The sequence below is a fragment of the Triticum aestivum genome, chromosome 2B, assembly GCF_018294505.1.
Source record: "Triticum aestivum cultivar Chinese Spring chromosome 2B, IWGSC CS RefSeq v2.1, whole genome shotgun sequence".
In the NCBI taxonomy this organism is placed as follows: Eukaryota; Viridiplantae; Streptophyta; class Magnoliopsida; order Poales; family Poaceae; genus Triticum; species Triticum aestivum.
The window spans coordinates 671741627-671764518 of NC_057798.1; the positions used below are offsets into that span (position 1 = coordinate 671741627).

General features: G+C 45.8%; 2 protein-coding genes across 2 annotated transcripts; both read left to right on the top strand.

Moving 5' to 3' along the window:
• The first annotated feature begins 9441 nt into the window (after positions 1-9441).
• Positions 9442-10870, top strand: LOC123041997 (transcription factor MYB41-like). Its single transcript, XM_044464530.1, has 2 exons — positions 9442-9782; positions 9931-10870. Exons 1-2 carry the CDS (start codon positions 9511-9513, stop codon positions 10628-10630), a joined length of 972 nt encoding a protein of 323 aa, XP_044320465.1. The 5' UTR covers positions 9442-9510; the 3' UTR covers positions 10631-10870.
• A 7641-nt stretch (positions 10871-18511) lies between these two features.
• Positions 18512-19636, top strand: LOC123041998 (transcription factor MYB93-like). Its single transcript, XM_044464531.1, has 2 exons — positions 18512-18828; positions 18982-19636. The coding sequence occupies exons 1-2, from the start codon at positions 18557-18559 to the stop codon at positions 19634-19636; spliced, it is 927 nt and encodes a 308-aa protein (XP_044320466.1). The 5' UTR covers positions 18512-18556.
• Positions 19637-22892: the final 3256 nt, after the last annotated feature.

Consider the following 22892-nt stretch of genomic DNA (forward strand, 5'->3'; position numbering starts at 1 on the left):
ACATAATGATATGAACTAGATTATTGACTCTAGTGCAAGTGGGAGACTGTTGGAAATATGCCCTAGAGGCAATAATAAAATGGTTATTATTGTATTTCCTTGTTCATGATAATTGTCTATTGTTCATGCTATAATTGTGTTAACTGGAAATTGTAATACATGTGTGAATACATAGACCACAACATGTCCCTAGTGAGCCTCTAGTTGACTAGCTTGTTGATCAATAGATGGTTATGGTTTCCTCACCATGGACATTGGACGTCATTGATAACGGGATCACATCATTAGGAGAATGATGTGATGGACAAGACCCGATCCTAAGCATAGCACAAGGTCGTGTAGTTCGTTTGCTAAAGCTTTTCTAATGTCAAGTATCATTTTCTTAGACCATGAGATTGTGCAACTCCCGGATACCGTAGGAATGCTTTGGGTGTACCAAACGTCGCAACTTAACTGGGTGGCTATAAAGGTGCACTACAGGTATCTCCGAAAGTGTTTGTTGGGTTGGCACGAATCGAGACTGGGATTTGTCACTCCGTATGACAGAGAGGTATCTCTGGGCCCACTCAGTAATGCATCATCATAATGAGCTCAATGTGACCAAGTGGTTGGTCACGGGATCATGCATTACGGAATAAGTAAAGTGACTTGCCAGTAACGAGATTGAACGAGGTATTGGGATACCGATGATCGAATCTCGGGAAAGTAACATACCGGTTGACAAAGGGAAATGCATACGGGATTGCTTGAATCCTTGACATCGTGGTTCATCCGATGAGATCATCGTGGAACATGTAGGAGCCAATATGGGTATCCAGATCCCGCTATTGGTTATTGGCCGGAGAGGTGTCTCGGTCATGTCTGCATGGTTTCCGAACCCGTAGGGTCTACATACTTAAGGTTCGGTGACACTAGAGTTGTTATGGAAAATAGTATGTGATTACCGAAGGTTGTTCGGAGTCCTGGATGAGATCCCGGACATAATGAGGAGCTCCGGAATGATCCGGAGGTGAAGATCGGTATATTGGACGAAGGGTATTGGAGTCCGGAATTGTTTCGGGGGTACCAGGTGATGACCAGCGTGTCCGAAAGGGGTTTCAGAGGCCCCGACAAGCATTGAGGGGCCTTATGGTCCAAGGGGAGGGGGCACATCAGCCCACTAAGGGGCTGAGCGCCCCTCCCACCCCATCTCACGTAACCAGGAGAGGTGGGGGCGCCACCCCTAGGGCAGCCGCCCCTCCCGGCTTGGGGGGCAAGTTTCCTAGGGGGTGGGGGCGCCCAAACCCATCTAGGGTTTCCCCGGTGGCCGCGGCCCCTCCCCTAGGGAACCCTAGGGCGCCTCCCCCTCCTCCCTTCCCCCTATATATAGTGAGGAAGAGAGAGGGCAGCTGCAACCTTCCCCTGGCGCAGCCCTCTCCCTCGTCCAACAGCTCCTCCTCCTCCGTAGTGCTTGGCGAAGCCCTGTCGGAGAACCACGAGCTCCATCACCACCATGCCGCCATGTTGTCGGAGTTCTCCCTCAACTTCTCCTCTCCCCTTGCTGGATCAAGAAGGAGGAGACGTCCCCGGACTGTACATGTGTTGAACGCGGAGGCACCGTTGTTTGGTGCTTAGATCGGAATCAACCGTGATCTGAATCGCTACGAGTACGACTCCTTCATCCGCGTTCTTGTAACGCTTCCGCTTAGCGATCTTCAAGGGTATGAAGATGATCATCCTCTCCCTCTCTTGTTGCTAGAATCTCCATAGATTGATCTTGGTGATGCGTAGAAAATTTTGAATTTCTGCTACGTTCCCCAACACATTCATATATATGTATTAACCCCATTCTTCAAATTAGACGTGGCAGATGTGGAATGAACTCCTACCACAAGATCGCATGAAAGCAATTCAAGAGGAATTGGCGGGATTCTTTCTTGACCACGTCATCAGTAAAGCCGGAGAATACCATGCGAAAGTTGATTTCAAATGCTAGGGGATTGTAAGAGATCTTACATATTGTATATATGTATGTAGCCAGTAGCGTCGGATAGATAATACGAAAACTTGTTGTTTGACCAATCTCTCGGAGAAGGAGAGGTCGATCGATCACTTCTCTCGGTATGCATGACGAACTTCTGTACTTAATGGTTTCCTTCATTTTCTTACTAGCTAGCGTGTCGACGGCCTCTCTATGTACAGTACGTAGCGTCGACCAAGCACGGACATAAGAGAGGACACTTCTCTCTATTAATTAGCTAGCTAACACAATATATGAAACACCTAAATTAACCCCCCAACCCCCCCCCCTTTCAAAAAAAAACAAAAACTCCAGCCCCTAAAATGCTGACGCGTGGATGCCTTTTGGTCCCGGTTGGTGCCACCAACCGGGACCAAAGGGCCTCCTGCCTGGGCTCGCCGCACCGGCCACGTGGAGGCCCATCTGTCCCGGTTTATGCAAGAACCGGGACTAAAAGTATAGGGCATTAGTACCGACACTTTAGTCCCGGTTCAAAAACCGGGACTAATGACCCTTACGAACCGGGACTATAGGTCCTTTTTCTACTAGTGGTGGTGGTGTTGATGTTTTCTTGGGAGACCACCTCGTTTGAGTTCGTGCATGCCAATGATTGGCTTGATCCATAACATATACATGCTATATTCGTGGTGATTTTGGATAAAACATTTGTGTTTGAAGTGATGCCTTCTGGATGAACTATGCATGTTTTAATTTAAAAAAACGCGATGATGAAACTTTATGTTATGACACAATATTATATAGTGTTTGAAGTTCAAGCGGTTAGGACACAAAATCTACACAATTTTATTTTTACTCAACTAAGTACGGAGGATCGTCTATACAATAGTGGAGTAAATCTTTTCTCAACTAACTTTACTCCGCCGGATTCTTAACATTTAGGGGACAGTGTATCAGGCAGTCTCAAAAAATGGTAATGTGGTAGGCCATGGTGTAGATCTTCAAGAGGGAGAGATAGGTGCTTGTGAAAGTGGCGGTCACTCTAGGCATTTTTGACAGCCAGACGAAAAGCTGACGAGAAAATCTTCCAAAGACCCCTGTGGATGTTTTCATTACTAGCTTCTCTCTGACCTACGGACTGTGCATTCACCGACGAGTAATCATACCCAATCTACAAGACGAGTAATCGTACCCAATCTACAATTGAGCTGGCCACTCGGTTGATGGCCCAGCCAATCTGGAAGTATGAAAATCAATGTTGATGGGGTTATTGCCAAAGCAGGCTGTGGTCGAGCTGTAGCTGCATGCAGCATGTTGAAGCAAAGATGGCATATTCATGGGCGCGCCAGCGATTGTCTTTCCAGGTAAGGTATATCTGACCCGGACACCCTCGAAGCTCTAGCTTGTTGTGAAGCTCAGCATTAGCTTTTTTTTTGAACCGGGCTAACCCCCTTTCCATTACTTAGAACAGAAATACAAAGTCCAGCGAGCAGTCTAAGAACAGGAAGAAAGGGAGAGCGAGTCCAACGCACTGCTAGGAAACCCACCGCACTCGCCCGACGTCGAGACGAGTGCTATGGGGCGAAAACCTAAGCAGCACCAAAATGAAACTAGCCCTATTACAAGCATAACAAGGCATGAGTCCCGCAGAGTATCACCAAGTACGATAGTACGACAAACCAGACTTAACATCTAAGCTATCACCACCGAGAGCTCCAGCGATAGTTGTCCCAGAGAGAGAGAACGTCCGGAGCAAACGCTGCACTTCACTTTCCGTCATTGGACGCGTCACAGGTCCTCATCAGCAGCATAGTCCCATTGCGAATCATCTCAGCGCCCGCACGGAGTTGCTTGGTCTCTTCTCCCGCTTGCAAACCTGCCCAATATAAGAGAAAAGACACTGCCGTAAAGACAATCTCAAAAGGAGATTTGATCATTTTTTCTCGAAGGTAGCTTTATTACGAGCCAGCCATATGGCCCAAGTCACAGCCCCCAGTGCCACAGTATAGAAAGATTCATATCCCGGTAAAAAGGAGTGACACCAAACAAAAAACTGCCAGTAGTTATTGGGACATAAATCAGTCCCAAGTGTGACCCCAATCGAACGCCAGACCACTTTGGCCACAGAACAACCAAAGAATAAGTGCTGGGAGGTTTCAACCTGTTGGCAAAAGGAACAACCAGGGTTCCCTTGCCACTTTCGTTGCCGCATCACATGCCTGGTAAGCACCGCATCCTGAGCAAGCTGCCAGAGAAATATCTGGATTTTAAGGGGAATTTTAGCTTTCCATATCCACTTATAGGTACATCCACTAAGCGGTCTCTCCAGCCACTTGTACATGGATTTCGTAGTGAACTTACCCGACTTGTTCAAGCCCCAGTACACAGAACCACTGTCACCAGACAGATTCAAACTATGTACACAACTTCTCAGCGACAACCACTGGTTAGTTAACTCATCATTTAGCCTTCTACGAAAGAAATCAGCACGAACCACCGTATCCAGTTTGTCCAGCGTGCAGTCCTGAGCCGTGCAAATGTTGTAAAGCTGGGGAAATTGCTTCATGAACGGGGTTAGCCCGTTGATGGAGTCTTTCCATAACCGAGTCAGGTTGCCGCACCCTGTATGGATCTTTCTCCCAATCATGTACAGATCCTTAATTTTCAGGAGATTTTTCCAGCATGGCGAGTCACTGAATCGGGCCTCGACAGTCGCAACTGTCTGATTTCTAAGATATCGAGCTTTCACAATATCTTGCCAAATCCCCTGCTGGGTATCTAATTTCCACCACAACTTAAGCATCAAACTGATATTTTGTTTGCGCAAGTCTTTAATACCCAGCCCACCTTTATCCTTGGACCTACAGATTCTGCTCCAACGAACCAGATGGTAGCGACGTTTTTTATTGGCGCCCTGCCAGAAAAACCTCCTCCTATGTTTATCTAATTTTTCCACAAACGTCTTATTCATCAGCCACATGGACATGTGGTAAAGAGAAAGTTGGGTGACTACCGAGTCCAAAAGGGTATGTCTTCCTCCCATAGATGCTGCATTACCAACCCAAGCATCAAACCTGATCAAATATTTATCAACAATGAACTCCCAATCTGAGTTTCGAAGAGTAGTAAAGCTCACCGGCATCCCCAGATATTTAAGAGGAAAATGACCAATATCACAATTGAAGAGATCTGCATAAGCTTTATTAATTTGATCATCACCCCCCACAGTTAAGATTTCACTCTTGTGGAAATTAACTTTCAGCCCAGACATCATTTCAAAAGTATACAAGAGAAGTTTTAGATTCAGCGCTTTCTCCAGATCATGCTCTAAGCAAATGATCGTGTCATCTGCATACTGCAAGACCGCGACCCCGTGGGGATCAAGTCAGGAGCCATCCCCACAATAAGCTTGTTTTTCTGGGCATTCTTAATCATTTTGGTTAGGCACTCCACAGCAAGATTGAAGAGGAAAGGTGAGTGGGATCACCCTGCCGCACTCCCTTAGCACTTTGGAAGTACGGCCCCACACAGTTGTTAAGTTTAATACTAACCGTGCCATTGTGGAGAATCTGCTCGACCCAGCCGCACCATTTCTGGTCAAAACCCCGAAGTTTATGGCATTCCAGCAGGAAATCCCAATTAACTTTGTCATAAGCCTTCTCGAAGTCGAGTTTGAGAACCACTCCGACCCTCTTCTTGACATGGGTGTAGTTGAGCAGTTCATGAAGAGCTAGTATACCATCCATAATGCTCCTGCCTTTCACAAAAGCATTTTGTGCAGGACTGATAAGAACATTGGCATATCTAGCAACTCTCCTGTCCATAACCTTTGTGATGAGTTTGTACGGACAGCGAAGCAAACAGATGGGACGGAATTGTTGAATACGATTAGCCCCAGACATCTTAGGCAACAAAGTGATAATACCATAGTTAAGACACTGCACATCCAAGGTACCTTTATGGAAACTATCAAAAATACGCATAATATCGACCTTAACCACATCCCAACAGTGCTGATAAAATTCGGCAGGAATATTATCAGGACCGGGGGCTCTGTTGACATCCATGTCAAACAAGGCCTCCTTAACTTCCTCTTCAGAGAACTCTCTAATAAGGTCAGCATTATCATCGGCGGACAGTTTCTCATTGTCTGCCCAAGTATCAGGATTGAGATGGAACAGGTTACCAGGTGCCGGGCCAAACAGTTCTTTATAAAAACTGGTGGCATGAGCAAGAAGATTATCAGTGCCCTCTATCTCAACCTCTCCGCACTTGAGCGCGTGGATAGTGTTTTTTCATTTACGGCCATTGGCTATCTTATGGAAGTAATCAATATTGCGATCTCCTCTCAACAGCCAGCGTTCATGAGACTGCTGTAGCCAATAAATCTCCTCCGCGGCTAACAGTTCATAAAGTTCAACATAAACATCTACCTTCCTACCGTAAAGCTCAGGGGGCAAAGGGCCATCTTCTTCTGCTTCTTCTAACATTTCCAGTTCGATCCTCAGATCTTCTTTACGTTTTTTGGCATGTCCAAATTTGTCAGAGCCCCATGCTTTGAAATAAGACTTGAACCTCTTAAGTTTAATATACAAAATGTCAATGGGGTCCGACGCTGCAACCTTCCTACTCCAAATCTTAGTCACCAGGGGAAGGAACCTATCATCTTTCACCCATGAGAGATCGAAACGAAACTCTCGAGCCTTGGTGGGTTCTCTCATCTCCTCATCAGTGTACAAAAGAAGAGGGTTGTGGTCAGAAAGCTCTCTGACCAATTTTCTTAAACATGCCAATGGGAATAAGCGTTCCCAGGAGTCAGAGATGAGTACCCTATCCAACTTCTCAAGAGTAGGATGTGACTGGTTATTGGACCAAGTATATCGGCCCCCACTCATATACATCTCTCTAAGGCCAAGAGTGTTGATAATAGCATTAAACAGATCCGTAGATTTAGAATGCTGCATTTTCTTGTTCTTATCACCGTTGTGCCTAAGTATATTAAAATCCCCTCCAACTATATAGGCTAATTTTGCATTATGACAGAACAAAGCTAGTTCTCTCAGGAACTCCTCTCTATACTCCTCATGAGCCGAACCATACACCACTAGAAAACTCCAGGTTGTTTTGTCCTTAACATTCCTGACATCCATCTGCAGTACATACCTGCCCCTAGTGCACCCCAATAACTCCAGGGTGTTGTTACGAATGCCACACAAAATACCACCAGATCTACCCACAGCAGGCACCCATTCCCAATGGAAAGTGCCAAAGGGGTCAAATTTCCTGGTCAGTTTAGGGGGAAAATCTCTCTTCAGAGTCTCTTGCAAACCCAGGAAGTCAATGGAATGGTCACTAATTATGTCAGAGAGGCAGGTGGCCATTCCCTTTTTGCCCACCCCTCTGCAGTTCCAAATGAGGCCTCTCATTTAGAACGATTGGTTTGTTTTCTGGTTCTGGTGGCCCTACCAGGGAGCAGGGTAGAGCCACCTACCTCAATATCAATCTCACCCTTCTTCTTCTGACTCCTAGTCACAGGCCTAGGGAGTCTAATCTCAACTTTCTTCCTATTCTTCTTGGAGGATTTAGATTTAACCAGTTTCTCATTAATGACCTCATCCTCATCTAGCCAGGTCAAGTTCAAAGGGGTATCTTTACCCAAACCATTGGTAATGAACATATCATCCCCCCTGATCATCTATAGGCTTGTTGTTTTTATCTACCAGATTAATTCTAACTGATTCCAACTCTCTCAGGATATCAACACAAGAAAAGTCATTATCCGGAATTAACACCCCCATCTTAGAAGCACGACTAATAATTTCATTGTCAGCCAAAACAGCAAATACATTGTGATTAACAGTGCCAGTGTGAATGCAATTAGCTTATGACTGGAAGTGGTGAATGCAATTCATGTGGTCAGCGGTGTGTGCCATCTTCCAAGAGATCCATCTTCGTTGGCGGAGCTTCAGCCTTGTCAATTTTGTCCATAAAGGAAGATCATCAAATCATACACGTCCTGTACGTCTCACCTTCCTCCATTTACTGGCCCATACTTTCGACATAGCCGTCCGGTACGTGTCACCTTCCTCCATTGGCACGAGACTCGTCTCACTCGGTGCTGCCATGTGGAGATGGTCGTAGAAGACGAGACAGATTTTCGACAACAATGAACAAAGACGACCATGGCGGATAATTAGTTGACGGCCAGCGCGTCCAATTACGAGCGCACGGCTCGGCTACTCAGCTGCCTCACGCATGCTCTCTTCTAGTGGATCAGGTGGCGGTCTGAACCTGAACGGGAAAGCAACGTGGTTTTCCACGGGAAGAAATGGCTGGTGAGCCACGGTCCCGAGTCCTGACTTGGCAATACGGTGATGAGCACCCAGATTCAGAAGCAGCACAGGAGCTACAAGAGCCATGGTGCCGTACGTTCATACTCCAAAAACATCCGTCATGTTTCATCGAACGCATGCCTAACTTTCAGCAGTGGTTTTCCACGAGTATTTTAATTGGATTCTTCACCGAATTCACGACCCAAATCATCTGGCGAAACCCCGATCAAGCCGCCAGTAGGATAGGTAAAGAAAATACTACTCCCTCCATTCCACAATGTAGTGCTTCCTCTATCCTCGTGCTTCAACTTTGACCGTAAATTTAGCCAACGAGACCGTTTGCGGCGGGAGCAAAAGTTATACCACTGAATTCGTGTTCAAAAGAAGCTTTCAATCATGTAATTTTTTCTCCCGCCGCAGTCGGTCTCGTGGGTTAAATTTATGGTCAAAGTTGGACCTCGGGAAGCGCGAGCGCACTATATTTCGGAATGGAGGGAGTATAGTATAGTAGTAGGACGGTAATCGTAGGCTATTGTTTTCCTGCATCGAGACTCGAGAGTCCAAAACATGGACGTAACAATATTATTCAGCAGTGAGATCAGCACTCTAGGAAGGAACCGAGGAAGGTTCCTCCTTGATGGATAGCCCCGGTCCCGTTACCTCATTTGTGCGTGGCACTAGCTCTAGCTACGTACCCCAAAATTTAGGATCTACCTGGCGTGCTTAAGCAGATCCCGAATTACAGGTGCTACACTACATAGAGCGCTCTCATAACGCATTTTCTATACAGCAGCCTGCCACTTGTTGACAGTGATCACTTTATATTCTTGTTGCCTGCCTTGCGACATGCAGCGCATGCAGGATATATCTGATCTTACGTGGCCAGATCTCCGGACAACTGCCCTCTTTGACTTACATCGTACACACGCCTTTTGTTTACAGTATCCGACATAGACAAACTGTGCAACACTAGTCGCCACGACGGCAGAATGGAAGGAAAATTCGTAGCTTCCGCGGCACCTCTCGCTCGTGCCCTGTCAATCTGTCATGGAGTACGACCACGGACTGGCCGTGCCCTCTACTCCTCTATATATACCTCACCAAGGGAAGACACCAACATAGTTTCTGAGTTCTTACTTCTGGCCACAACATCATCCATCACAGCCACCAGTCTATCCTAGGTAACTAGCTAACAGAGCTTGTATCGAGAAAATCTATCTGATGGGGAGGTCGCCGTGCTGCTGCCGCGACGCCGACGTGAAGAAAGGGCCATGGACGGAGGAGGAGGACAAGACGCTGGTGGAGCACATCAAGAAGCACGGCGGGAAGGTCGGCAGCTGGCGCGGCCTGCCCAAGTCCGCCGGCCTCAACCGCTGCGGCAAGAGCTGCCGCCTCCGGTGGACCAACTATCTCCGCCCCGACATCAAGCGCGGCAACTTCACCGACGAAGAGGAGCGCCTCATCATCACCCTCCACGCCGGCCTCGGCAACAAGTACGTTGTTCACGTCAAACCCAACTGCTCCACACACACAGAGCTTAGCCGCCATGCATGCACTGTCAATTTCCTCCAGCTGGACCTTTTGCCATAATTGTTAGTCTTCAAATGACACTGACATGGATAAATTATTGTTGCACGTTAGGTGGTCGACGATCGCGACGCACCTGGAGGGCCGGACAGATAACGAGATCAAGAACTACTGGAACACGCACATCCGCAAGAAGCTCCTGCGCATGGGCGTCGACCCAGTGACGCACCAGCAGCTGCCACCCGACCAGAGCCACCGCCACCTCAACGCCACCTCCATCGCCCACCTCCCCGAGGCGCTCCTCTGGGCCACGGCAGCCGCGAGCCTCAGCAGCCTGGACACCGGCGTCCTCATGCAGGCGCAGCTCCTACAGCAGCTCATCCCGGCCATTGGATCCAACTATGGCACCAGCGGCCTCATCGCCAACCTAGCTGCAGCAAACGCAATGCAAAACTCAAGCGGTAGCATGGTTCCGAACCTTCTACTGGAGGACCAGATGAACTGCCTGCAGCCGGGTTACCTCTGCAACACCTCCAATTTTGCAGAGCAGCACGTGGTGCAGGAGCAGCTGACCAACGACACGTCTCCGGGAACGAGCTCCTTTGCAGCAGCTGAACAGGCTGATGAGCTCTGCAACACTGCAGCTTCATTTGCATCGCATCATGTTGCACCTGTGGGTGACTCCGCGGGTGACTGGTCGCCGGCGCAGGAGTTCGCTGGCTTGCTGGAGCCCATGATGGAGCTTCCCGATCTGCGCTCTCTGGAAAGTGATTCTTTCTGGAAGGAAATACTGGAGGACAGCTACCGTTTGTAGATTGTTCCTTCCGGCTGAAACAAATATGGTGTGTATGATAATTTTGTACAGTGTTAGATCTATCGTAAAGGTGTAGATGAGAAGATAAAACATGATGCATTGATTTGTTTATGTGTTGATTGTGCTTCTTCCAATAGATTTGTTGGTCAAGTTGAAAGGTTGTCAATTGCTGATTTAATGTGACCCATGCCCCTTAAAAGTTAAGATGTTGCCACTAATTAAGATGGCAGACAACTGAAACACTTTTGTCGCAATGATCGTGGTGCTTATTGGATATAATTTGATTATGGTTGGAGCTTAGCAATATATACTGCAATGAAATGTTATACTAGTTTACACAGCCCATGTTAGCTAATACATGGACAGAGCTAAGGTGTCACAAAAAGCGAAGTAGATTTCATTTTCAATGTTTTCTTTTCAAGGAATCGGCAAGAACACCACCTTTCCATAAGAAGAAAAGGAGGATTTATGTACAGAGGGGACTAGTTTTTGAAGGAAACTAGCCGAAACCCTATGTTTTTTTGGAACGAAGACGCTAGACACGTTCGACTTTAAATTAATAAAGCCACCAGGCAGCATCCACAAGGTTCAGATAACTTACACAACCACATAGTTCAAACAGGCCCCAAGGCCAACATGAGCGTTACATAACAAGGTCCAAACTAAGGTGACAAGACATGGAATAATATAGGCGAACTAAAGCATCACTCCTTGCCTCCCCAAAACGCAATTGACGCCAACAAAGCCAAGATCCAGCTACGAAGAGTGGTGGAGCCTCGAGATATTGTTGCTGATCTTCTCCATCATGGCCCTCATGTGTTCAGCATCACGTTGTTGCCCCTACGGTGTCCACATCTGATACTTCCAGGTTCTTGTCGGCGATGTGGAGCTTGGCGCTTTCCATGGACGACATGACGCCCAGCTTGGCCTTGGCCCTGGCGCTGGGCTCCCGCTGCACCACCGGGGTCGCCTTGGAGCGCTTGGCCTTGACACCCGCGCCCGACGCTGCCAACACCGTCCCAAGCTCCCCCCGCAGAAAAGCCGCCGCAGCAGGGGCTGAAACCCTATGTTTCCAATAATGTATCCACCTTCCATACTGTTTCTTGTAAATATGTTTGTAGGGAATGGTTTTAAGCAGTGATTTAGATAAATCCTCCTTTCGTAAAGACTTATTTCTGGATTAAATTTGTTCATGATGTGTTTTCTTACCTGCCGTAGCTTCCTAAAAACAGTTCAACTAAGAATCATATATTTTCTAGCAACTTATGACGATCTTGAAGTCAGATTTAGCACAATACCATTTTGAATAGAACAACATTTAATTATTAGACAATTTTACATGATGGCCACAGTCAACATGACATGGTGCATCCGGTTGGACAACCACTAAATGTGTTTGGAAACATAACAAAGAATTAATTGGGCTAAATCCATTCACTCAAAAAAATGTACTAAATCCATTGTAGCGACGTTACACAAAAATAAAACGTGCTTCAGCATGTTGCTTTGTCACAAATATTAGATTCATTTTGTTGAACTATTTGCACCCTAACTGAAAAAAATGTTCTACAAAAACAATTAATGAACATCAACATATATATGTAGAGAGGACTAAATTTAGAAATTTTTGCGGTCCAGTCGATGTAATAGGAAAGCTCGAGATATTAATTAAGGGTGATCTAATAATCTACTTCCTCCGTCCCAGGTTACAAGTCCTACGCGTATACCTAGATTGCCAATTTTATCACCCTAATATAAACTATATAACACAAAAATTATACCTTTTGAAAATAGAACATCTGAAGTTTATTTTGATATATTTTTTGTAATATATGACTTGTATCAGGTTGGTTAAATTGACGACCTAGGGGTACGCGCACGCCCTGTAAACTGAGAGAGAGGGAGTATCAGACTTGCATTTTATGGACGTACACTATCCCATAGATGCATTGTCCTATTTCTCTCTGATACAAAATTGGGGTAGGAAGTTGTTTGTGCAGTGTTGAAAGGTGATGGAGCTTGGACTTCAAAAGAAACTTGATGGAGCTAGCTCAAGCACCTTGAGACCGACGCGCGGCCTTCATAAAGAAATGATGATTTGGCGCTCAAGCTGATCGAGCCCTACAAGAGCAGCAACAAGGTCGTTTAGTAGTTAGGAATTGGGTAGGTTAAAGGCTTGCTCGATGTTTGAAGCCATTGACTTGTTCCAACAAAATAAGGAAACAGACGGAGCATCGAGGTGAGTGATCAATGATCATCGTTGGGTTTTCTGATCTTAGACCTTTAAGGAAGTCATTTGTGCATTCCAATGGATAATGACGGGTATCATCTTTTAAGTAGAAAGTCAAAAGATTCTTTTTACTTTCGCTGCTCGTGCCAAGTTAGTTGATGATATTGTTTCCTTTGGGTTTTTGGAGCTGAATAGGAAACGGAGTGGAACAATTGAACTCGGTACACGTTTTGCTAGTGTGAATATGAGCGAACTGACACGGATCGAGCCGCTGGTCACATTGAGTAATTCTGGCCAACGAAGTAAGAGGTGAAAATGGTGAATCTAAACTGAATTATGATGAGGTGCCATAGAATTAAATGAAAAAAGAGAGACTTACTTATCATATTAAATAATGTGCTACTTTATGTCATGACAATAAATATAGTCATGTACGATACCAATATATGATATCATGCATTACAGATGTAGTATCATACACTAGTATTATATGCATGATATTAGTTTATGATACTCCCTATTACAACCAGCCTTACAAAGACGTGTTCGTTGTGAGAAAGATGCCAGTCTTGGAGCATGACAGATAACTAGACGCCACCACGTCCGGGTGCATGCGCCTGGCTCGGCTACACGGGTTCTTCTAGTGGATCAGGTGGCGGTCTGAACAGGAAGGCGACGTGGTTTTCCATGGGAAGAAATGGTTGATGAGGCCCCGAGTCCTGGCACGGGAGCCATGTCCCGTGGAAAATCTTTTCTTTTTTAAACGGCGACAAAAGCTTTGCCGCATCTCATTAATAAAGAAAAAGAGAATTGCTCGGTTAATTATGGAAAACCGGGCAAAAATCGCTACATCCCGTGAAGGGGCACATTGGCCAACCTGGCTATCCACACAAGACACACACGCTGCCTAGAGAGTAGCACCATCGAGGCGGACTACATGTGTCATCGTCATGACTCCTCCGCGAGCCAGCGACTCCAACTTCACCCGCAAATCCCAATCGGTGAGGCACACACCGCAACAACCTGCACCAAGTCCACATCGACCTATGCCAAACAGTTGGCCACCAGGAGCATCGACGAGACAACTCTGACTTTGGTGAAGACCAAAAGCAGAAGAAATATGCAGGGCTCGCACCAACGAAGACCTCCTCGAAGACCACCGAGCATCTGCCATTGTTGCCACCTAGGCACTTCCAAGGCAGCTTCGACTCTGCGACGCCATAGCGAAACCAAGAGAAAACCAATCGGACACGCCGGAAAGAGCCGACTATCTAAGCCCTGCCGCGACTCTGCACCGCTCACCACCAGCATCGTTGCCAAACAGGTCATCAGCTAGAACCTCCATATCGCCAATTGACCGCTACCAATTGCGATAATGGGTATGTCCAGCCTTGAGAAAGCACGGAAGGAGTCACCATCTTCAAGACGACGCCCTCAGGAGGGTAAGCGACGTCCACGGACGCTGGGTCATTAGACTTTCGCCCGGAGCAACCCAGATCCCGCACCCCACGCAATCCGACAGCAGCGCCGTTGACCTGCAAACCCGCTGGCCCAAACACCTCCAACGTGACCGGCGGCGCCACCACCACGCCAGAGCCACCTTCCTCGCCGCCAACTGAAGCCAGCGGGCCAGATCGGGCGCAGACTAGATCTAGCGCCCAAGCATCCGCACGCCGTCGCCGCAACCTCGGCCGGCCAAGCTCCAGGCCACACCATGCCACACACCACCAAAAGCAGGATGGGGCTGCCACCCCACCCTGATGTGCCAAGAGCACAGGAGACTCGCCGGTGCCGCCACACCGGCCGGATGGCCGAAAAAACCGCCAGCCAAGGAGGCACTACAGGGGCTGACGGCGGAGGAGCACGAGATGGAGCAGAGGGTCGCCGGGGAGCGCCGCGATGGCCGCAGCGCCGAAGGCCGAGCCTCCCCCACCTGGAGCCCTCGCCGTCGAGAACGACGCCACGCGCGCTAGAGGCAAGCCCCGCCACAGCCGTCTGCCGCGCGGGCTTCACCCGACAGTTTCCTCCAGCGGCGGTGCGACAGGAGGAGCCGGGGACAGGGAGTGGCGTCGCGGCGGGCTAGAGTTCCCCCGAGTCGCCTGGGAGGCGACGCGGGGGTCGGGCTGTGTCATGTGTGTCCCACCCTCGCAGCTTCGGTCCCGTGGAAAATCTGACGACGAGAGAACGCTACAAGAGCCATGGTCATTGGCACTCAGATTCAAAAGCGGCACACGAAATTGCTTCACACACAATAGTTGATGCACGATCGGCGAACGACACTTGCTCCCCTACAGCGCTAGCATCAGCTAAGGAAAAAACAGTTGCTTCCTGCGTTCACAGGCAGCTGCCAAGTAAGATCGTGCAAGAGTCGGCCACAAATATGTCGTCTGTATAGCAGCGCCGAAGCAGCACAGGAGCTACCAAGAGCCACGGTGCCGTACGTTTATGTCTCCTTTGGTTCATAGGAATAAGAAAATCATAGAAAATAAGATGATATACATCTCAATTCCTATAGTGAAAGGCATATCATTTGATGCATAGGATATGCATTTTTTTCATTGAGTCTAGATTAATGTTTTATTTCTTTGAAATGTGAAGGATTGTTCATATCCTACATAGGCATAGGAATTCATTCCTATATATAGACCAAAAGGCTTCGTTGAAATTTTTCCTTTAAAAATCATATCCTATGAAATTACAACAAGATTTCTATAAACCAAAGAAGGCCTTACTTGAAAAAAAAAACATCGGCCATTTTCAGGCTTGCCTAACCTTTTGGAGCAGGTTTCCCACGAGTATTTCAATTGGATTCTTCATCAAATTCTGACCCAAATCATTTAGCGAAACCTCAATCAAACCGCCAGTAGGATTAGTGAAGAAAAAATAGTATAGTAGTAAGATGAGAATTCTTGCGTCGATCCAGAGACCAACACATGGACGTAATTTGGAGCATACTATTGTAGCCATGCATTATTCAGCAGTGAGATCACTGTGCCGATCAGCACTCCAAGGAAGGAACCGAGGAAGGTTCCTCCTTCGTGCGTGTCATAAGTTACGTACCCTAAAATTAAGGATCTACCTGGCGTGCTTAACCCAATCCTTATTTACAGGTGCTACACTACATAGAGCTTTCCCATATACGACTAAGTTTTTTTACAGGTGCTGGTAGCTACCGGTAAAGTCTCAACCAATCAAATGCTTCCAACTAACTTTGCGTGAGCCAACTATCCAATGGTATAGTGTTGTATTTGGCTAGTATCTGGTCCATTAAGTCAAATCAATGTCAGACCCAACCGTACTATGCATCTTTTATGCCTAGCCATGCATGCATGTTGTCAGACCACTCCACACATAAAAAAGGCAAACATTTTATTTATCTTGGAAGATATTAATTCATAGATATCTTTTGAATAAAAGTTTCATTTTAAAATATTTTAATATATTTGAATTCCTGACGACGTCATCTTTAAAATAAGATCAAAAGTGAATACATTTCGAACGAGTTAAAAATTCTTGCAACATATTTCACTTATTTGTAATAAAACAATTTCACTCATTTCTTAAAAAATGATTTAACTTGTTTATTTCACCCATTTCAAAATACTTATTTCAGTCATTCCGAAACACATATTTCAATCATTTGACAAAATCTGTTTCACTCATTTCAAAAAACGGATTTCACTATGTTCAATTCAAAGACAGTGTTCACTAAATTGAGATGTGAAACTAGTTATTTGAATACATTTCAAACGAGTTTAAAATTGTTGCAACATATTTCACTCATTTCTTAAAAATTGATTTAACTTGTTTATTTCACTCATTTCAAAATACTTACTTCAGACATTTCAAAACACATATTTCTATAATTTGAAATAATTTGTTTCACTCATTTAAAAAATGGATTTCACTCCTTTCAGTTCAAAGACAGCGTTCACTCAATTGAGATGTGAAACTTGTTATCTGAATACATTTCGAACGAGTTTAAAATTCTTGCAACATATTTCACTCATTTCTAATAAACAAAATTCACTCATTTCTGAAAAATGTTTTAACTTGTTTATTTCACCCATTTCAAAATACTAATCTCAGTTATTTCAAAATAGATATTTCAATCATTTGGAAAAATTGGTTTCACTCATTTCTAGAAACGGATTTCACTCCTTTCAATTCAAAGACAGTGTTCACTCAATTGAGATGTGAAACTTGTTATTTGAATACATTTTGGACGAGTTTAAAATGCTTGAAACATATTTCACTCATTTCAAAAAGTGATTTAATTCATTTTAACAAACATGTTTCACTCATTCAAAACACTGGGTTCACTCATTCCAAAAGGTATGTTCCATTGTGTTCAAAAAACAGATTCCGCTCATTCGGAAAACTTAGTTCACTCATTTCAAAAGTTGGATATAACTTATTTTGACAAAATGATTTCAGTCAATTTAACACACAGCTGATTTCAAGTCTTTTACGAAACATATTTCAATTGTCTTTTTGCTATTTCACGAATTTCAGAGATCACAAAAATATCAATTTCACATATTTACACATCATGTTTCAGATATTATTTCTATACTTCATTAGAGTTTTAGCATATTTCAGATATTATTTGACCTATTTCAGTAGTTTTGAATGTATGAAATCAATTTTAGCTGACTGAAATAACCATTAAACATATTTGAAAAAAAATCACTAGAACTCTCTTCACATATTTGAAAATATATTAGGTTCATATATTTGAAATATTCTATTTCACATAGTGAAACAAGTATAAAATATATTCAAAATTGGTCTTGTTCTAAAGTTCTTGCCACCAGAATTACAAATATATATAAAAATTAGAAAACGAAGTTGTAGTTTAAAAGATATGATTGATTGAAATTGTCAGAGAGAAAATAAAAGGCATGGAGTTGTTGAGATGGAGAGGAGAAATAATGAATGCACCTGCATGGGAACTAGCATAGCTTTTTATGACAAAAACTAATAGAAGTACACATGTGGGCCTGTTGCTTGTACAAGTTAGAGATGTATTGCATAGTATTCAAATCAAAAAATGAATTTTACTATTATACGGAGCAGGGCGGCACGAATCTCAGTATGCAAACGAGCGGTGGATTGCTTGCCGGTACATACCACCACCGGTAAAAAGAGCTTTGCGTTTCCCACCACGGCATCCAACTCTTCTCTTCCGTAAGCAAAGGGGATTTCAACGAGATAGGGAGATGTACAATTTCACTCGTGGTTATAACGAATTTTCTATGCAGCAGCCTGCCACTTGTTGAGAGTGATCACTTTTTTCTTGTTGCCTGCGTTGCGACATGCAGCATGCAGGATATATTTGGTCTTACGTGGCCAGATCTCCGGACAAATGCCCGCTTTGACTTACAACGTACACACGCCTTTTATTTACAGTATCCGACATACACACTGTCCAACACTAGTGGCCACGACAGCAGAATGGAAGGAAAATTCATAGCTTCCGCGGCACCTCTCGCGCGTCCCGTGTCAAAGTGTCAATCTGTCATGGACTACGACCACCGAATGCCTGCGTCCTCTATATATACCTGACCAAGCGAAGACACCAGCATAGCTTCTGAGTTCTGACTTCTGGCCACTACATCCATCACCGCGACCAGTCGATCCTAGGTGACTAGCTAGCAGAGCGCGTTCCATTAGTCGTTCAGGAAACCAATCTGATGGGGAGGTCGCCGTGCTGCTCCCACGACGCCGGCGTGAAGAAAGGGCCATGGACGGAGGAGGAGGACAAGACTTTGGTGGAGCACATCCAGAAGCGCGGCGGGAACGTCGGCGGCTGGCGTGGCCTGCCCAAGACCGCCGGGCTGAACCGCTGCGGTAAGAGCTGCCGTCTCCGGTGGACCAACTACCTCTGCCCCGACATCAAGCGCGGCAACTTCACCGAGGACGAAGAGCGCCTCATCATCACCCTCCATGCCAGCCTCGGGAACAAGTACGTAGTTCATGTCAAGTCCAACTACTCCACGCACACGGCTTAGCCGCCATGCCCCATGCATGGACTGTCAATTTCCTCCAGCTGGACCTTTTTCCATAGTTGTTAGTCCTCAAGTGAGATTGACATGGATAAATTATTATTGTACTTTAGGTGGGCGACGATCGCGACTCATCTGGAGGGCCGGACAGACAACGAGATCAAGAACTACTGGAACACGCACATCCGGAAGAAGCTCCTGCGCATGGGCGTCGACCCAGTGACGCACCAGCAACTGCCACCCAACCAGAGCCACCACCACCTCCCCGAGGCGCTCCTCTGGGCGGCGGCGGCCGCGAGCCTGGGCGGCATGGACACCGGCGCTCTCATGCAGGCTCAGCTTCTGCAGCAGCTCCTCCGGACGATAGGCTCTAACAACGACGCAACTAACCTCGTAGCCAACCTGGCTGCAGCAAACGCAGTGCTGAACTCAAGCGGAAGCATGGTTCCCAACCTCCTGCTCCAGGACCAGATGAACTGCCTGCAGCCGGGTTACCTCTGCAACACCTCCAATTTTGCAGAGCAGCATGTGGTGCAGCAGCATCTCACCAATGACACGTCTCCGGGAACGAGCTCCTTTGCAGCAGCTGAACAGGCTGGTCAGCTCTGCAACACCGCAGCTTCATTTGCACCCCATGATGCTGCACCGCAGCTTCCCGCGCAGGAGTTCGCTTGCTTGCTGGAGCCCATGACAGAGCTGCCCGATCTGTGCTCTCTGGAGAGTGATTCTTTCTGGAAGGAGATATTGGAGGACAGCTACCGTTTGTAGATCCCTTCTTCCGGCTAAAACAAATGATTTGTGTATGAAAGTTTTGTACAGTGTTAGGTGTAGATGAGACGATAAAACATGCATTGATTTGTTTGTGCGTTCATTGTGCTTCTTCAAATAGATTTGTCAGTAGTGAATTTAAAGGTTGTCAATTGTTGATTTAATCCTTTTCGAAAAATTGTTGATTTAATGTGACTTGTGCTCCTTATCAGTTAAGATGTTGCCACTAAAATGGCAGACAACTGAAACACTTTTGTCAAAATGACGGTAGTGCTTATTAGATAGAATTTCGTTATGGTTGGAGCTTAGCAATAGATACTGCAATGGAATGTTATACTGGTTTACACAGCCCATGTTAGCTAATACACGAACGGACCTATGGTGTCGTAAAAAGCTGAGTAGATTTCATTTTCAATATTTTTTTTCAAGCAACCGGCAGGAAAACTACCTTTTCATAAAAAGAAAAGGAGGATTTATGTACAGAGGTGACAAAGTTTGTGAAGAGAAGTAGCCTTTTTTGTGAAGAGAATAAGCCGAAACCCTATGTTCAATAATGTATTCGCCCTCCATACAGCTTCTTGTAAATACATTTCTAGGGAACGGCTTTACACTAGTAGTGCATTTGTCCCGGTTGGTCAGGGCCTTTTGTCCCGGTTCGTGAACCGGAACTAAAGGGTCGTTACTAATGCCTCCCCCCTTTAGTCCCGGTTCTAACACGAACCGGGACAGATGGGCCTCCACGTGGCCGGTGCGCCGAGCCCAGGCAGGAGGGCCTTTGGTCCACCAACCGGGACCAAAAGGTATCCACGCGTCAGCATTTCAGTGGCTGGGGTTTTTATTTTTTATAAAGGGGGGGGGGGGGTTGGGGGTTTTGGGGGGTTAATTTAGGTGTTTCATATATTGTGTTAGCTAGCTAATTAATAGAGAGAAGTGTCATCTCTTATGTCCATGCTTGGTCGATGCTACGTACTGTACCTAGAGAGGCCCTCGACACGCTAGCTAGTAAGAAAATGAAGGGAACAATTAAGTACAGAAGTTTGTCATGCATACCGAGAGAAGTGATCGATCGACCTCTCCTTCTCCGAGAGATTGGTCGAACAACAAGTTTCCGTATTATCTATCCGACGCTACTGGCTACATACATATACAATATGTAAGATCTCTTACAATCCCCTAGCAATTGAAATCAACTTCCACATGGTATTCTTCGGCTTTATTGATGACGTGGTCAAGAAAGAATCCCGCCAATTCCTCTTGAATTGCTTTCATGCGATCTTGTTCTAGGAGTTCATTCCGCATCTGCCACGTCTAATTTGAAGAAGGGGGTTAATACATATATGAATGAAACTCAACAGAAATGATGGTGTAATAAAATGAAATTGTGAATATTATTTCTTACATACTTCATATTGTCTTTTAGAGTAGCCTCGCTTATTTTTTAAAGTCGCGTTGTAGATGAACTCGCACACGTAGTATCCACAGAAATTATTCCCTTCTTCCTGCCACAAGCATTTTACGAGAAATAGAGGTCAATCAAACTGATAATGAAGCATTATAAATGGTATTGATGAAAGTACAACTACAGAATCAACGGGAGATGCGCGCAACTAGCTAGCTAGTAGTACTTACTTTCGGGTATGTATATCGCAGCTCCTTCGGCAGTCCCGGAACTTCTGCGGTGAACTGTTTCCAAACCCTGCAAGACAAAAAAAATAATTATTATTACTTGAGATATCAGGAAATGAACAAAAAGTTGCCGATATGTTGTGATAATGATCGATTGAACTTACTTATTGAGTAAATTAGTCATGTCCGCATAGGTTTCGGGATCTTTGCGTCTCGAGTCTAAGACGGTTACTACTCCCGCCTCAAGCTTAATCTTCAGAAGAATATAGTGGAAGCTGCGCACGCATGCATAACTCATCAATTACATTATTATAACCTCGCTCGAGTAATAAGGGAAACCGAATATGCACACGACAGTAACACTCACTTGAAGTTGTAAGGAAAGAGTATTAAATCTTTGTCATTATTTTTGATCAACGATTCTAGCAAGTTGGCATCGGCCTCTTCGGCGTGCTTTTTAACCTGAATTTCATCTGTGATATTTGTGTTAATGAACTCAATATCATAAATTTCTTGTTTTTTGCACTCGACGATCCTCAATCTGCATAATATAGTGAGTATAATTAATTATAAATACATGCAATGAAAGAGCCGAACTATATATAGAGACTTAATGACAGAAATAGTACTTACAGACAGTAGCAAAAGACCGTTAATTTATCGAGGGCCTTTTGATTGAAGTACTCGAAGAACTCCTCAAATGGAACAGTCAACAGATCAGTTCCAACGAGGTCGTGCTCCTCTTTAATATTCAGATAGAAAGCATTCGCCCCCCAGACTCTCTACAGATTTTCATGTACCAATTATGGAATCTTCGCATCATTGTTGTTAGAGATTTTTCATCTTTGACGAGAGGCTTCCCGTACTCGTATCTGTGTTCGTCCACCTCCAAGAAATCAGGAAGTTGATCGTCAGGCAGGTAATCTGCAAGATTGCCATAACCGGCCACCGTCCCAGGAGCATTAGCGACGATGTCGCCGCTAGACACATTGAGCGGGGGGCACGATTGCTTTACTTGTTCGCCGAGCTGGGCAATTTTTTTCCCAGCTGCTCGTTCTTTTAACCTTTTATCACTGAGAGTACTTCCCGACCGGTTAGCTTCGAGATATGTCTTTGCAGTAATGCGCTCATAGTTGTTTTTCGGCGGAGACTTTGGTGGTTTCCTCAGGGCATCGATAGTGCGGTTTGCTTTCACCGGATCTACCTTCTCCTCCGGAGGTGGATGTCTCTTTGCTTTCACCCCTTCAAAGAAGTCGTTCACTTCGGTCTGCACGATCTTCGCGTTTTCCTCCTCGGTCATATTGTACGGTAACTTCTCTAGAGGCTTGAGAGAAGGACCGTATATGTATTGCCTCCCGCCTCTGCTGGTTGTACTGCTAGATGCCGGAGCAGACGGAGCGGCTGCGGCGTCTGTCTTCTTTCTTGCTTGCTTACGAGGCGGAGGAGAAGGACTACGATGCGCCGGAGTAGCCGGGGCGGCGGCGGGTCTCTTCCGCCCTTGCTGGCGACGCAGAGAAGGAGGAGGCTGCTGGCTGCTCGGGCGCGCCGGCGCAGGCGGAGAAGGAGGCGGAGTGCTGCCACGTGCTGGAGAAGGAGGAGGCTGCTGGCTGCTCGGGCGCGCCGGCGCAGG